The sequence below is a fragment of the Pleurodeles waltl genome, chromosome 9 (genome assembly GCF_031143425.1).
Source record: "Pleurodeles waltl isolate 20211129_DDA chromosome 9, aPleWal1.hap1.20221129, whole genome shotgun sequence".
NCBI classification, from domain to species: Eukaryota; Metazoa; Chordata; class Amphibia; order Caudata; family Salamandridae; genus Pleurodeles; species Pleurodeles waltl.
This window is the reverse complement of record NC_090448.1, coordinates 938,365,293-938,382,089: the sequence shown is the minus strand read 5'-3', so window position 1 is coordinate 938,382,089 and position 16,797 is coordinate 938,365,293. Positions and strand designations below refer to the sequence as shown.

Genomic DNA, 16,797 nt, shown 5'->3' with positions numbered 1-16,797 from the left:
GGTCATCAGTCTTTAATGATAGAGTACTGAATAAAACTACACATCACAGAATGCACTGCTGGGAATGCATTATAACTTGCCTCAATGTATGACTAGGAATTAATTAAACCATTTTCAAAAAGACAAAGATTAAGGTCCTCATTACAAGTTTGGTGGAGGGGATTACTCTGTTACAAACATTACAGATAAACCATCCGCCGTATTCCAAGTTCCGTAGGATATAAGGTTAGTAATTCCCTCTGCCAAACTCGTAACGAGGCGCTAAAAAATGATTTGAGGAAGAAAATGGAAAACAGACTAGAATAACAAAGATGTGAAATTAAGTAAACAGAGTAAATTCATTTGAGACAAAGCAGATTATTCCTAAACCACATTTGATACATTTCCAAAAGAAATGATGAACTATGCCAAAGACAAATCATGGATATAAAGGGGCAGGGCCAAAGTACAGATTGATCAATCAGCTCAGATATCGGTGGAAGGGAAGGTCTGTCATGTTTTCTTCTCACTACAAACTGAATATGTCAATCACCTTATAAGTGTACAAAGGAGGATAAATTCCCAGCTGCCCTGAATTTTGCCCTTTCAGAACGTACAGTTGATAAGTGGAGCAGGAAGACTGGCAAAAGATTCTCAAGGAGATTGAATAAGTTAACAGATAATAATGACTGAAAAGCAAGGGTCAGCCCTGGCAATGGTTAAGTGTCAATGAGTGTATGGAAAGGGACATTATTTAAACTAAGAAAGGCAATTTCTGCTGCATGATTTCCAATGATTTGTTCACAGAGGAGTAATCCCTCTGCTACTAAATAATGTAGAAATGTACCATTGTTCTTGCGGGTTCATGATTCTGGGTTAAAAAAAAAAACACATGAAGTTAATAAAGAATGTGAAACGTATGAAAAACAAGAATTTAACTGAATTAGATATTTAGACAGCTTTTTCTTTTTTAAATGTAAGTTGATCGGGCACTTTCCCTGTGGGAAGCATTTTAGATCCATGAATAGAATCTGGAGTGTTTTGTGCTCAATGATAAACATGCGCATACAAATGCAGTTTCATCAGTGAACTAAGGTATTCTGCTTTTTTTTTATTTACTTTCTTCGTCATGATAATGTTTATATTGGGGGTACCAAGACTTTGGATTTTGGGATAATTACAATATTAAAAGCGAAAGCAGATTATCAATAATGGCTTCAAAGCATTTAACACACTACAAATGTACAGTGACTAAACAAGCTTAGCAATGATTATAAAGAAGTTTCACTAAAAAGTATCTAAGAAGGGCCACCCATTCAAAATCCACAAGACAGACTGCAAATTCTTTAAGACTGAAATCTCTCAATTATTTCCTTGTTAGTTATAAATGGGGAAGATACTAGTTGTGAAACAGATAAATCAAACGGAACAGAGAAACCTCATGATTCCTTACAAAGAGCCTATGTTCCACTTTCCTTATTGGATTTTTCTCTTTCTATATTCCACCTACTCTGTTTTAGCACTAATTTTAACAAGATACCCATAACATCACATTTAGTTGGTCCCAATCTAATACTTAAGAGATACTTTTATCTGAAATAATTATTCATAGTGTTGGTACAGAAAAGTCGCCTTCATGGTAAAAGATGTGTACCCTTGCTCTGCTGCACAGAGTGTCGAAATGTACTGTTGTCTGGATCCCTGATGCTGATTTTGACACCACAGGCAAACATGGATCGTGTGTGCATGCCAAGACAGTCCTGTATCAAGGACTGCTGCCTGGTTGGACCAGGAGGGGCATCCAAAGCACATCCTCAGTGGTGGAAGGCTACTGTCCTCACCAGAAGTTAAGCAAAAAGAACAGATGATAGATGGAATGCTGAACAATGCAAACATTCACCCCCAGTCACAGAGCTAGGATCCAATCCATCGTTTGATTGACCAGGCCACCCCAGTTTGGACCCAGCCATTTGCAAATCAGTCTTGACCCTGCTCCCCATGGGAGCAGGCCAGCCCAATCTGCCAGGCCAGGCCTTCCCTGGACTGCAAACAAGCATCCTAGGACTGGTTTTGGGGTATCACCCCTCATCAAACAGGCATCACCAAGAGCTAAGCCGCATGAGCGCAGTGGTGGCAGCATTATCGTGTAGTGATCAGTAGGAGTGAACAGGTCCTTTTTACCTTGTGTCACTGGAGTAAGGCATACAGGCTCACTCACCTTTTCAAAGTTAGACTGCTCTGTGATTAACTTGCCCTTTGCCTACATCAAGTGGATGAAGAGTGGTACCCAGAGCAAGAGTGGTGACTCTGTTCTGTTTGTACGCATGCCTGGAAAGGGTACAGCAGAGGGACAGAGCAGTTCTGTGCAGAACAAGCATGTTTGGTGCATGTGCTGTGTGCATTTGCAAATAGCACACCATGGCACAATGCAGAAAGCACAGTGCTGAGCAGTGCATACTGAGTAACTGTGTGTGCTGGATGTATGTGTACCTGCAATGGCACAATACATGAAGATGGCAGTTCTGGACAGTATGTGTGATATGTATGTACAGTGAGCGCAAGCATGCCTGCAATGGTACATTACATGGAGGGCCCTGGGTTCCATTTTGGGAAGTCCATGCCAGTCTGGTGAAGACATGAGGAGTAGAGGAATCCCCAGACAGATGTGTGTATTGATGCATTCCTGTGAGCTGATGGGACACACTGGAAGAAAGGAGAGAGAGAGGGACTGCCCCTGTATACTTCAAAGCAGCCAAACAGGCTGTGTGAGAAGAGTAAGCTACGCAAGACTTTTGCCTGTGACCAGGACTGGAGCCAAGTCCAGTCCTGCTAATCTACCTGCTGGGTGAAGGTTTATTACCAAGGGAAAACAAGACCACCTGCCATGGAGCACCAGAGCCTGCCTGCTTGTCAAGACCTTTGTGCCACGTGAGGAAAAGGAGAGCATTGGAGGGAGCAAGGTCCAGTTGGGAGCCCTACTGAAAGGACTCTTGGTATGAAGTGTGAGGAGACCGCTGTGCACGGATAAGGTCCGTTGCCCGTGTGCAGAATTGATTTGGAAAGCTCCTGTATGCCATGGCGGCCCTCTCCATTTGCCAGGAGAGAGCCACCATGGACAGATCCATGAACTGAATGCCATATGGGGAGTGCCACGCCCATACAGCCTCTTTGTGTTGACCTCCTATGCCAGAGAAGGCTCCCACAGAAGGGAGTGTGTGACAAAGCACCAAGACTTGTTTGGCAGGAGGTGCTGGCTTAGTATGGTGATTGCACAGGAGATGTCTACGACTTTCCAGCAAGTACCACTGCAACCCTATATGCCAGTTGGGTCTGCCGGTACTGGGTTCTGCAAAGTTTGGGCTGTCGCTCGGGAAATTTGAAGCTGCGACATGCAGGCCAAAATTATACATTGAGAACTGCCCCCTCACTGACCTCGTGGCCGTTGCAACTAGTTCAATACATTGATTGATGGGCCACTGTCTGATGAGGCCTAGAACAGGGAACCTGGCTCACTTCAACATTTTAGTTCCCAGGTTAGAACGTAGATGACAGCTATTTTGTTGGCAGCTTAAGTTCTGCATTATAAATCACTGTTGCAATTATTATTGAAATAGATGGAGTTAAAAAGTTAACTGAACTTTACAAAGCTAATTTCCCAGTTAGCTAACAAATTATGCAAAAGAGTATAGTGGGAATGGAAATCTCAACTGAGGTGAAATTTTAAAGAGATACTAAATTTTCTTTAAAAGGCAGTATATAGGAATCTTGGTATTAAAATAGTCCACTTTACATTAATAGGAAATACTTGCATCACTGCTTAAATCATTATCAAAATGAACCTATGCAAACGGTAAATTAACTACATGTGTATGCTGCACACCTACATTTAAACATGAGATCCTCACAAAGGTGAATGGCTGTACATAAATACAGTGCTCATGTAGTACTCAGTTATGTACTCTTATATGCCTAGTAAATTGGTTCTTACCGCCTTACAATGGGAATATCCATTTACAATTAGTACAAATAGGAAGGACTGTGCATTTTTACTAAAAGAAAGTTGGACGTTTATGGGCCAGTTGACAGAGGCATGTATGAGTACTACAAGACTACTACTTACCATATTCATAATTGCTTTTGTGAATTTGGCCCTTTGAAATGGAACTGCACGCTAATATTCTGGCCTTGGTGGAAGTTTGAAACATGCCCAAACAGAACGCATTGGACCATTTCTTGCACACCAAAGGTGTACATGATTGGTAAAGTGTCAACCTAGCAAAATAGAGGTGACCACCAACTCAGGGAAATCGATGTAGTACATGTAAAATATCTCATCACGATGACACTGAAAGACTTCAAATATGGCCAGGAAATGAATAACTGCAGCAATACATATTTTTAAATGCAAGTAAAGCAGTATTTGCTATGTCCTGTATCATCACTGGTGATACCAATGTCAGAACAATAGTCATCAATAGATATGAGAGATGGCGGTCCTTTGCCAAATTTTTTAAAAAAGAGGGTTTATTTAGTTTTTGTTTATTTGAATACCAATAAGGGAACAACAAAATAACATATTACATGACTAAATAAATATCAACTAATTCAGTACAGATTTGTGAAGAAACATGTTTGTAATTTTACATGACATCGCATGTAGAAAAACTCTAATTTGCATCAGCACATGTCCTGGAATAACCTGGGTACTCAAAAATGACAAGATTGCAGCATAAAGAGAATGGATGCACTGTTCACCCGTAGCAAAAACTGCACTCAACCTGCAGTCTAATAGGTTACCAAAGGTGGTATTTTTTAAACTGTTTTTAGGATGCTGTCTTTCGTAACTGTTATGGAATTTCACTTTTCCCCAGTGGTAAGCAACAAAAAACAGCAGTAAAAGCTGGATCTAGCATTCTCCTGGTAGACGTTCCGTACTTATATTGCAGACAAATTGGAGTTCTGTGTTTATAATGTATTACAAGTTTAAATCAAATTATTGGCTTGCACCCTTGTTTAGCAATATGGAGCAGAAATAAGAATGATGACACAAAACTTTGCTCGAAACCTGGATAGACTCGGACAGGTGGCATTTTTAATACACCTTTTTGCATCTATTTACTCGTTTACGTTTAATTTATTGTCATATAGCATTTTAGGCTGCATTGTTTTAATTCTTTAAAGCAAAACTATAGCCATTAGGCATTATCAGAAAATAGCACACAAATAGGATATGCTTAGAAACACATTCGTAAAAAAAACACGACTGTACTGAATCATACATGGCTGGTTTTAGGGGAGAACCGGCGCTCACAATTGTACAATATTGTCGTTTACGTTATACTGTGCAGTCCATCCAAAACTATTTGCAAGGCGGCGCTCTTTACAAGGAACTCACCCAAAACCTCATATATTAACGATGTTACTACTGTACCACTCTTAATCTTTAATTTTTGCTTCATACCTTTTTGTTGCAGGTGAAATAGTTTCTTTCCTGGCCCCAGAGGATGATGGGCTGGAGCTACTTGTTTTCTTTGGTACAATGGTCCCATTATTAATAGTCGTTCTTAATGGAAGTGTTTGGACAAGAGGTCTTGCTGCAAAACACAAACGTATCTTGAGTTAGACAAATAAGAAATACCAAAGAAAAAAAACTATGATCTTGAAACTGAAACTTCAAAAATGTTAACATGACAACTGAAAGATCAATAAAAAAAGGCTATTTTCTAGATGTGTACACTTTAAGTAAGCATAATACTTTTATCAAGAACTGATACTCTTTTGGGCACACACGTTCCATGCATGGGCCAACTTAGCATAAGGCCAACAAGTCATAAGTTAGCCTCACGGAGCATGGCAAGCAAAACTACAAAACTGAAGAACATGGTAATATATAATGAGTACAACACACTTGTGTAATAAATCAAGGTAAAATATGACCACTAGGCATTTTACATTGCCTAGAATGCCAATAAGTTAAGCGACAACAGACACCAGTCCTGCCATGAGACACACATAGTTAAAGTGCAAAGGGGCACCATAGAAGAACAGACACAGCATTGTCAAAGGAGTCAGGCAGGGTTCTGTCCTGGCTTCTTTTTATTTACATTGCATATTAATGGTCTGAAAAAATCTCTCTCTAACTGCCCTGTCCATGTACCTCATGTTGGTTCTCAACCTATTCCTGCACTCTTATATGCCGATGAGGTTATCCTTATGGCCCAAACTTGGTCTTTAGAGGCTGTTGGACAGATTTGCACATTTTATGACACATCTTGGTCCAAATCAGGGTAAGAAAAATATAATGGTCTTTGGGCCTGAGAAATTTCAGAATATAAAGTATACCAAGGTCTTTCCTGTCTCTACCTTCTTTTATCCGCTTGTTATTTTTCAGGACTGTTGCACCTGGTCTATTGTTGGCAGGAATAGGGCTGCCATGTTCATGAGATGGTTAGAGACAATGGCTCAAAGACCTCCGAAGCCGCTGGCGCCAGAAGACCACCATGAGTACTGAAGGATTTCTGCCACAATTTGGGCTGAAATCCTCCAGCAGTCTTGCTGGCGGTCAGCGGTGCTTCCACAGACATCATTGCTACACCAAAAGGACTCCGCCCGCCGAATTATGAGCAGTAATACAGCGTGGCAGTGTCCTGATGGCGGGGCACTGCCGGCGGTGGAAGCGCCTGTTCCCATTCCCTGGCACACCACCACCTCGCCGGACAAGGTAAGTCGATCGTTCGACAGGGGAGGGAGGTGAGAGGGTAGGAGGTGTTGTGTCTGTGCGCGAGTGGGTGTTGTCCGAGTGTGTGAATATAAGTGTGTATGCATGTTTGAATGGGTGTATGAATGGGTGTGTGTATGGGTGTTTGAATGCGTGTTTGAATGCGTGTTTGAATGCATGTTTGAATGCGTGTTTGAATGCGTGTTTGAATGCGTGTATGAATGCGTGCTTAATGAGTGTGTATGCATGTGTGTATGCATGTGTGTATGCATGTGTGTATGCATGTGTGTATGCATGTGTGTATGCATGTGTGTATGCATGTGTGTATGGGTGTTTGAATGCGTGTATGATTGTTGAAGTGAGTGTGTGTTGGAATGTTTCTGTGAATGCGTGTGTTGGTGCGAGTGAATGAGTATATGTATATTTATGAGTGAATGAGTATATGTATATTTATGAGTGAATGAGTATGTATGCGTGTGAGTGAACGAGTATGTATGCGTGTGACTGAATGAGTATGTGTGCGTGTGACTGAATGAGTATGTATGCGTGTGACTGAATGAGTATGTATGCGTGTGACTGAATGAGTATGTATGCGTGTGACTGAATGAGTATGTATGCGTGTGACTGAATGAGTATGTATGCGTGTGACTGAATGAGTATGTATGCGTGTGACTGAATGAGTATGTATGTGTGTTGGGTGTTGGTGACTGCATGTACGTAAGTCTTGGTGAATGAGTATGCGGGGTGCGTGTGAGTATATGCGGGAAGGGTGGGGTAGGGGTTGCTGACATGGAAGCGGGGTGGGTGGGACTGACTTGGAAGGGGGGAACGGGCTACTGACATAGAAGGGGGATGGTGGGAGAGGCTTGCTGCCATGGAAGAGGAGGGTGGGGGGTACTGTAGTTGCAGGGCGGTTGAGGGGGGCATCTTCTGTCGCCGGCAGCCTTTCTGCCTGGGTTTTCCTGAAGGTGCTACGGCCGCAGAAACCCTGGCAGAAAGCCAACTTACACCGCTGGCGGTCTTCAGTGGACAGCTGGCCTGGAGGTGCTGTCCTCCGGCCGTCCTACTGCCCTGACGGTACCAGCGGGGATGTGGCGGTTTGGAAGAGGCCAAAGCACCTCACTTATAACATGCCGGTCTTCACCGCCAGCCCATCAGCGGTGAGACTGCCATCCCGTCGGCGGTGAGACCGCCACCGCGGCGGATCGTAATGAGGGCAAATATTTAAATGGTCTTTAAAACTGGGCAATAAACCTATCAGAGAGCTTATTATGGTGCACAAAACCAGATGTCTTCCTGTTGCTACTTATGGTGGTCTGAAGGAGCACGATGTGGTTTAGAAAGTGGAAAATTGATTTTTGAGACGTTTGCTGTCACTCCCCCAATGTACTCCACATATCTATGTCATACCAATTGGGGCTATTTAAATATTATCAGACTTCGCCCTGCATTACTGTGGTTGTCAATCCGGTCTAATCCTCAAAATACTCTTCAACATCAAGTATTGGAAGACTGTTTACACCTGGATTTGGTGGGGAAAAAAACCTTGGTTGATATACATTAAGGAATGAAGTCTCAGCCTAGGCATCCCTGATCTGTTTGATAACTTTAGTGGTTTGCCTGCTTCTTTTAGGTTTGTTTTAAAAGAAACATTTTCTGATTCATGCTGATCAGTGAGAATGTGTGAGGAAGCTACGAAGGCCTCTGTGAGCAATAATACCCCACCTATCAATAGTCCATTGATAGACCAATATCTTGCTTAGGTTTGAACTAGCTATCATAGGTATTTGTTACCACGTCTGAGATTAAACCCTGTGCACTTCATGGTGGCCTTTCCCACTCCGATTTCATATCATATGATTTTACCACTGTGTCTTTGTGAGCATCGGTCCAATCAATCTACCCTGCACTTTCTGTTTTTCTGTAAATATTATGATTTTTTTTAGACTTCGTTTCTTCTTGAATATCCTGAAAGATGAAAATCTCAGACAATGTAGGGACGAAATGGTCTACAAACAATCCTTACCATCGATGTCCATGTGCTGGGCTGTGGTGAAATCTTAGAGTGTGCTAATAATTTAAGGAAAACACTGAGTTAATTTTTTGTGTGTTTTATTATGCTCGGACATTATTTACTGGTTTCCAGTTGTTCATATGCACTTTCTGATTGTTGAAGAATTTGTTTTTATCTGTTCTTATTGTACTTTATTAGTTGATACATACAACTGAATAAAGCAAGTTTGCCTGACTGGCAAAAGACACCAGTCCTGCCATGAGACACTTAGTACAAGTGCAAAGTGACACCACAGAACAGACAGCATTCCAGACTTACTTACAGGTGAAAGAACTACTGCCACAACTCATCATCTGGATAAAAAAAGAATACCAACTGATGACAGGTATTCTATATATGTCCACAGCTACTATGATACTGGGTGTCTGGTGACATTCCTTTCAAACATCACACACCCAACTGCAAAAGGACAACTGAGTACCATAAACTGTGTGTAAACAATAGGCACAGACAAATAAATACCCTGGGTGAAAAAGACATACCAACTGAAAGCCAATGCATTGTCATGCAGGAGAACACACCAAGAGTGGACAAAAAAGGATCCAGGGAAATCCATCTTATTGTAAATCACAACTTAAACAAATCCCAAAATTATTCTCTTGCTGTGCAACGTATGGAAACGCATCAATGGAAAGTAAAGAACACCAGCAGTGAAGCCCCAATTTCATATGGGACTCCCTTGTAAAAGAAGCTGAAACTCTCACAAACAGAACAGCCAACGAGGACCTCTTGGGGCATCCCCAATCAATGGTACATAAGATCCCCCGACAACGCAGCAAAGAGGTATGCAGCTATTTTCACTAGTATTGACAAAAAAGTAATAGTACACGCAAAATGCACCAGAACCAGACCGGGCTGGCTAATAAGAGGTCAGGTTTCACCAAAAAAGGAAGAGTAATTCTAGCCCAGGTGACAATAGCACACGAATGTGCTTTAATATTTTGGCAATAAAAGAGAGCTCTCCATAAAGCCACATAAACCATCAAAAACAATTGATTGTGAGTCCGAGCACAAAACAGAGTATCGGTGCCACAAATGAGGGCCAGGTGGCAGCAGAGAATTTTGGCACCGAAGAAGTGGCAGGTTCAGGAACAGAGCGCATAGTATTAACACAGAGACAGTTCCACATACATCTTCTGCTTCATTACACATAGGGACACTGTGCAGGTTTGCACCGTAGCGCACGTTTTGCAGGATGTGCTGGCCGCAAAGAGGGACAGGGTGCCGTTGTACAGATAATGTGATGCCCCCACGGCAGCCATACATTCCCACCTGCCATGGCAGCAGCACATTAGTGAATGGCAGACAAACTGTTTGAATCAGCCAGTCACTCCTTCCCATTGCAGACAGCACCACTCCTGCCTTTGAAAAGGGGACAGAGATCCCCCATAGGCAGATCAGGGAGAAAGACGTCTGCAGGGCTCATGGGACGCACCGACTGTGCACCAAGTCTTTGGGGCACACAGCCAGTGCATCCCCTGATGGCCTTTTCGACTCTGCACCTGTATGCATAATACGGCGGAAATGCACATTGCTTCCCTCATTACATGGGGGCCAAGCAATGAGGGAATGCACCCTTAAAATTGCACAGATGCTGTCTGTGCACTGGTCCATCAGTATTACAAAAATGTCCGAATAACTGTCTGTACCTCCTTCTGAAATACCAAAGTGCCCCAGGGGTGCAGAGAGCAGGTGCACACAACAACCCTGCTCCTGGGGTGGTTCATGTAAAATGGCTCAAAGTGACAAAACAGAATAGGAAATAATGTGGCCACAGGACCAGCGAACCAAGGAGTTCTCCATCCATAGCACTTAGCTACCCATGACCTTTGAGGCAGTACTGGATTAGAGATGGTTCATTAAAGGACTGTTCTCCAATGACAAAGAGGCTACTGTGTCTGTGTGTCTAAACAATGTAGAACAGGTCATGACATCTTTGTACTGTTCAAGGGGCCCATTGACTTCATGTATAAAGCCATTTTGCGATAGTGAAATCTGTGGTTCACAAAATCATAGCTTTTTGGACTTCAAAAGAAGCCTCAAATTACTAAATGTAGTGTGTACTGGAAAAGTCTTTCCAACACCAAAAGTAAGTTTTGAACCTTCTTTCAAATCCTAAAGAGGAACATAAAAGGGACATCATTGGGAGTCAAAATGATATGCATCGAAGTTTTGCAACTGCAAATGATTACAGGTTACCAACACCCAAAAGAGGTTTGATAACCCATTCACAAAGCGGAAGCGGCCCCAGTGAGATCGCTTCCACCTTGTGAATAGTGGTGGGAAGCATTGAGGGAGCACAATGTGGTTGAGTGGACCACGACATTTACCCTCTGAAGTAATTCCCTGCATGCCAAATATATTTTTTTTAAAGCATCCACTGTCCCTTTCGAAAAAAAAAAATACCAATGCAGGAAATACAAAAGCAGGGACGGAGGTCTGCTGTCTCTGGCAAGGCTCTAGTCTTCATTGCAGGTGTTTGTAGGGAGCTGCAGAATACCACCTGCCTCCTACATATTAATAATAATGAGGCAGGAAGTTGTGCATTCTGCTATGCAAATGATAAGTAAACGGCAGCACTGCATCATTAAGTGGGTTGCAACCTGCCACTTGATAGGTTGATCCCTATATTCTAAAACTGCAACGGCTGTGGTGCATGACATGTATATGCAAGAAAACACTGGCCACAAAGGTAAGAATGGCCATCTCTTCCAGAAACATTTTATAGCAAATAAGATCTCATACACGCAGCTATGACACCCGACCGCAACGCACAGGAGAAAAATGTAAGGTCATGTCAACCTAGGACTACACCCCAGAAGTCAAGTTTGCACGTTTTTAAAGTGGCTGAAATCTTTCAGAGCATAGGGCCTATCACAAACTACACGTTGTACCACACAAAGTAGTACTCCAAAGAACCATTCTGTCGTTTCTGGGAGATATCCACACCAGTAGCAGAAACCTGCGCACACTAAATATACTATTTTGTAGTCAGTGTAGTGGGAAAATGGGTACAGTTACTCAAGAATGGGTGGGTTTGAAGGGAAATTTAGGAGAGGTTTGGGAAGGACACGCTAATACAAAACACACTCCCATAAAACAGTAGGAACATTGCACAGAATACACCTCTAAATGTTATTACAGTCCTTATTCAAAGCATTTAAGGAGAAAGTGCTTTGTCCATACGTAGACACCGCTTTGCCAGATATGTACAATAAAATGTATTGTATGTTGTGGAATAAACTTGTAATATGTTGGTAGGGTATAATGTAATCATACAACCTCAATTAGGCAGGTTTATGAAACAAATACAGAGTTCATTAATATTAGGGGTACCATCTAACTCATGGTCATTACAGACACAGGGCCTCATTCTGACCCTGGCGGTCTTTGACCGCCAGGGCGGAGGACCGCGGGAGCACCGCCGACAGGCCGGCGGTGCTCCAATGGGGATTCCGACCGCGGCGGTAAAGCCGCGGTCGGACCGGCACCACTGGCGGGGTCCCGCCAGTGTACCGCGGCCCCATTGAATCCTCCGCGGCGGCGCAGCTTGCTGCACCGCCGCGGGGATTCCGACCCCCCCTACCGCCATCCAGATCCCGGCGGTCGGACCGCCGAGATCCGGATGGAGGTAGGGGGGGTCGCGGGGCCCCTGGGGGCCCCTGCAGTGCCCATGCCACTGGCATGGGCATTGCAGGGGCCCCCGTAAGAGGGCCCCTACATGTATTTCACTGTCTGCTGTGCAGACAGTGAAATACGCGACGGGTGCAACTGCACCCGTCGCACAGCTTCCACTCCGCCGGCTCGATTCCGAGCCGGCTTCATCGTGGAAGCCTCTTTCCCGCTGGGCTGGCGGGCGGTCTGAAGGCGACCGCCCGCCAGCCCAGCGGGAAAGTCAGAATTACCGCCGCGGTCTTTCGACCGCGGAACGGTAACCTGACGGCGGGACTTTAGGTCAGAATGAGGGCCACAGTCTCCAGTCCTGAACCCCGCTCACTTACGAGACAGAGTTTTCAGATGTCTTAGTCCAATTAAACTGAATCAAAATTGACTACATTAAAATAAGGATTGATGGATGTAGCCCTCAGATAAAAGGAAAGTTGACAGATACTGAATGAGGCTAAAACAGACGTTCTTCTCATGGGCTTCAGTCACAAGATCATAAGAGGCACTCTCCAACCTCCTGAACTATTTGAACTTCACACCACCTTCTCCAAAATAGCAAGAATATCTGGTGGTGTGAGATACTAGCTTAAAGTTCGAGGCACATATAGGAACAGTGATTTGCTCAACCTCATACTGGCTGCAACAACTAAAACAAATATTACTCTTTTTAGACACTAAACACCATAAATAAAGTATGATTATTGATAAACCCAAAATTGAACTATGGTACTATGAGACTGAGAGCTATAAAAAAGACAAATCAAACAATTACAATTCTTTCAAGCTATGGTAGCCAGGCTAGTCTTATGGCTTGGGGAGTCTGATAGCATAAGGCCTCATCTTTGTTCCCTTCCTTGGCTACCTGTAGCCAAAAGTGTGATATTCAATTGAGCATTTTGGTGTTCACTTGCCTAATGGGGTAATCCTCAATCATGGTCACGGAGAAACCGCCATGGACAGCTCAGAGAGCCAGATGCTGCTGAGAAATCTAAGAACTGTGCTCCATTGGAAGGGGCACCGCTGGTTTGCGGTCTTAGGTTCACATATATGAACTTCAGTTCTAGAGATTAAACCTAAATGCAGACTGTTAAGTTTTAGGGGAGCAGTTAAAACACATTTTTCGGTTCCTAAGCTTCTAACTTTTATCAATATAGCTGTGATGCACTGATAAAAGTCCGACTGTTTTAGAATAAAGGCAGGTGCCTAGAGATAATATATTTGGTAGTGTGTGTCAAATAAATAACAGTTAAATGAAAATAATAACAACCAGATTGCATTAGGTTCTCAGAAGAATGTCAAGGACTGGAAACTTTGGCCTTCATTATGACTTTGGCGATCTTTTCCTAACACCGCCGAAGCCACGTGTGCCAGAAGACTGCCACATTACGAGTACTGAAGGATTTCCGCCACAATATGAGCGAAAATCCTCCAGTAGTCATGGTGGCAGTCGAGGTGTTCCTCCCTGAGGGGACAGGACCTGGAGCTCCCGCCGCCAGCCCCACCCTGCCAAAAGGACTCCGCCAGCTGTAAAATAACGGTGGGGCACTGCTGGCAGTGGGAGCACCAGGTCCTGTCCCCTCGGGGAGGAACACCTTATCGGATAAGGTAAGTGTCCTCCGCAAGGGGGTGGGGTGTGTGAATGCATGTGTGTGAGTGTGTGTGTATGGGTGTCATGAATGGGGGAAGGGAGGGAGAGTGTTTGTGCATATGTGGGTGTCTGTGTGTAAATATGGTGATGATGCATGTGTGGGTGAATGTGAATGCTGGGTCAGGGTGCATGTGTGCCTGCATGTAGACAGAGGAGATGGTTCTGTGTGTATATATGTTGAGGAAAGGAGGGAGTGGGGGGATGGAGTGTGTATGCATGTCAATGGGGTGAATGTAGTGAGTGCATGTGTGAGTGGGGGTGTTGTGCCTGTGTGCATGTATGTGTGTATGGATTTGGGGGCTGTTGCGTGTGTGTGCGAGTGTAAGGGTGTTGTGAGTGTCAGGGTGTGCGTGTCTGTGGGTGCGTGTATTTAGGGGTAAGTACAGGGACCGGATCGGAGGGTGGGGAGTAACTATGTGTATGCGGGGGTGGGGTGGTCACTACTGTGAGTGGTGGGCTACTGAGGTTCGGGGAGGTGGGGCCGGGAATGTTGTAAGGGAAGGGGGTGAGGGGCTCTTTGGGAGATGAGGGGTGGGGGAATCGTCTACAGGCGACAGGAATGCAAATTCCTGTCGCTGGTAGCCTTTCTGCCACTAATTTCGTGGCGGTGCTACCTCCACGAAATCCCTGGCGGAAAGGGGACTTGTGATACCGCCGTCGATATAGGGTGGACCTCCATGTCAGAGATGCTTATCTCCAGCCTGCCGGTCCGACCACCCTGGCGGTAAGTGCAGGAAAGTGGCGGTTTGGCACAGGCCAAACCATCACACTCTTAATTTGGTAGTGGGACCGCCGACCCGTCGGCTGTGGGACCGCCACCGTGACACTGCCACTCATAATGAGGGCCTTTGTATGTAATGGCCTGGAAGGAGGTGATTATCCTAACAAAACATTATCTATAATCTTAAGCAAGATTTTAAGCAAAAGTCTATGTACACTTTAATAGCACAGAACATCTTGTATCAACTGTTCAGAAACTGATTAGAGTTACAAAAGCATTTGTAGAATTCCCACAAACTAGAGAACGCTAAACAACTCAGGAAGATTACTAAATATTTTCTGCGCACTTTGAAAAAGATGTGCTTTTTTTTTTTAAGACGTCAACTGTACTTTCATATTCTTTGGCAAAATTATGTCGGACATACATGTCCTTCTCAAGTCTCCTTAGAAAATGTTTCTTTATATATAAGAAATTTCAGTGCATTTAAGAAATCTTGAAAAAAAAATCACTTCCATGCTGATCTGCAGTCAGTAAAAATGCAAACTTGAATAGTATATGTCTCATTCAAACCAATTATTTTCAACCGGACAGGCAGGGGTATTGTACAAAAGCGATGAGACTGCTAGACTAATCTGAAACGTTGCCACACCTCTATCGTTGGAAATAACTGCAATAGCCATGATCTAGGACTGGGAAAGAAGTTAGTGCTAGCACCTGCAATACCAAGGGCCAAACTCTAACTAGACCACACACGTGGAGGTGGCATTTTAGAACCAAGACAGACAAAAATGTCCCTTAGAATGTGGAGAGTTCTCTGAGACGAAACAAGAAAATCTACCCCATTAATGAGGTGATTTCACTAAAAGCCACTCTTACTACCCCGCTACGGGCGGGATTCATAAAGCTTTCATTCATGAAATGCGGCTTACTCCTGGAAATTCAGGAGCAAGTGTTGAGTGAGCCACACTGGATCACAAATAAATCGCGAACAGGGCCCTGTGTATCTGGCCCCTCGCAGACACACAATCAGAAAAAAAGAATTGGAGCCCCCCTGACCTTCGGTTATGAATTTTTGAAAGGACACAAGCACTCGCTCAGAATCCCAGCACTCACCTGATGCAGCAACACGCATCTCACAACAACGATAAATCCATATTCCAGAAGCAACATCCATGTTTCACTGATGCGTCTCCTCGATGTTCACAAGTTACATCAGCTAAAGACTGGGAAGCCAATTGCACCATGGAGGCACACGACAATTGACAAAGACACATATTGTTAGGAGATGAGAATTTAAAACAAAGCTGACCCAAATACTTGCCCAGTCTCCTGAATGAGACTAACACTCCCCAGGAACACCAAAACAGAGCAGGATATTGCAGCAAAGACTTAGCAAAACAAAAGTGCCAATGCAAGCAAAAAATAAATATCTCCATTACTCTGGTAGTGAAATACAACCACATATGGTGTTTGAAAAGCTCTCGTAGCACTTGGTCTTGCTGCTACTGCAAATGCTCCATTACAGTGGCGGGATAAGAAGGACAAAAGACTGCACAGCTGCAAGAATCCAAAAGGCTTGGTGTAGACTGCACTGATGCAAAGCAATCATATCCAACTTGTAGTATTCCACATAGTGAGCAACAATGTCAGCTACTACTTATACGGTCACAGGCACCTTTGACCCAGATGTTACTTGTACACAACACTACATTGGGGAGATGCTATCTTCGCATATCTATCTTGATTTTGCTTGGTCTGGAGTGGGGTAGACTGGATTGTAGTGGGGTTGATTAAGGCAAATTGGATAGGAATAGGATGGATTGGAGTGGGGTGGACTGGGTATGATTGGAGAGGTTTGGATTGGTGTGGTTTGGATTGGTGAGGAGTGGATTGGACTGGAATGGGGTGGGCCGGACTTGAGTTGGGTGGATTGGATTGGAGTGGGTGGATAGGAATGAGAGGGGTGGATTGGTGTGAGGTGGACTGGATTG

General features: G+C 43.9%; 1 protein-coding gene across 11 annotated transcripts in view; it reads right to left on the bottom strand.

The window, feature by feature from the left end:
- The window catches only part of EML1 (EMAP like 1), a 752,203-nt gene that overhangs the window by 256,519 nt on the left and 478,887 nt on the right, over positions 1 to 16,797 (bottom strand). For all 11 annotated transcript variants that reach the window (XM_069208309.1, XM_069208311.1, XM_069208303.1 and 8 more), the window contains one exon: positions 5,441 to 5,573. In XM_069208309.1, coding sequence (XP_069064410.1) covers positions 5,441 to 5,573 — 133 coding nt within the window. The remainder of the gene's footprint in view (positions 1 to 5,440; positions 5,574 to 16,797) is intronic.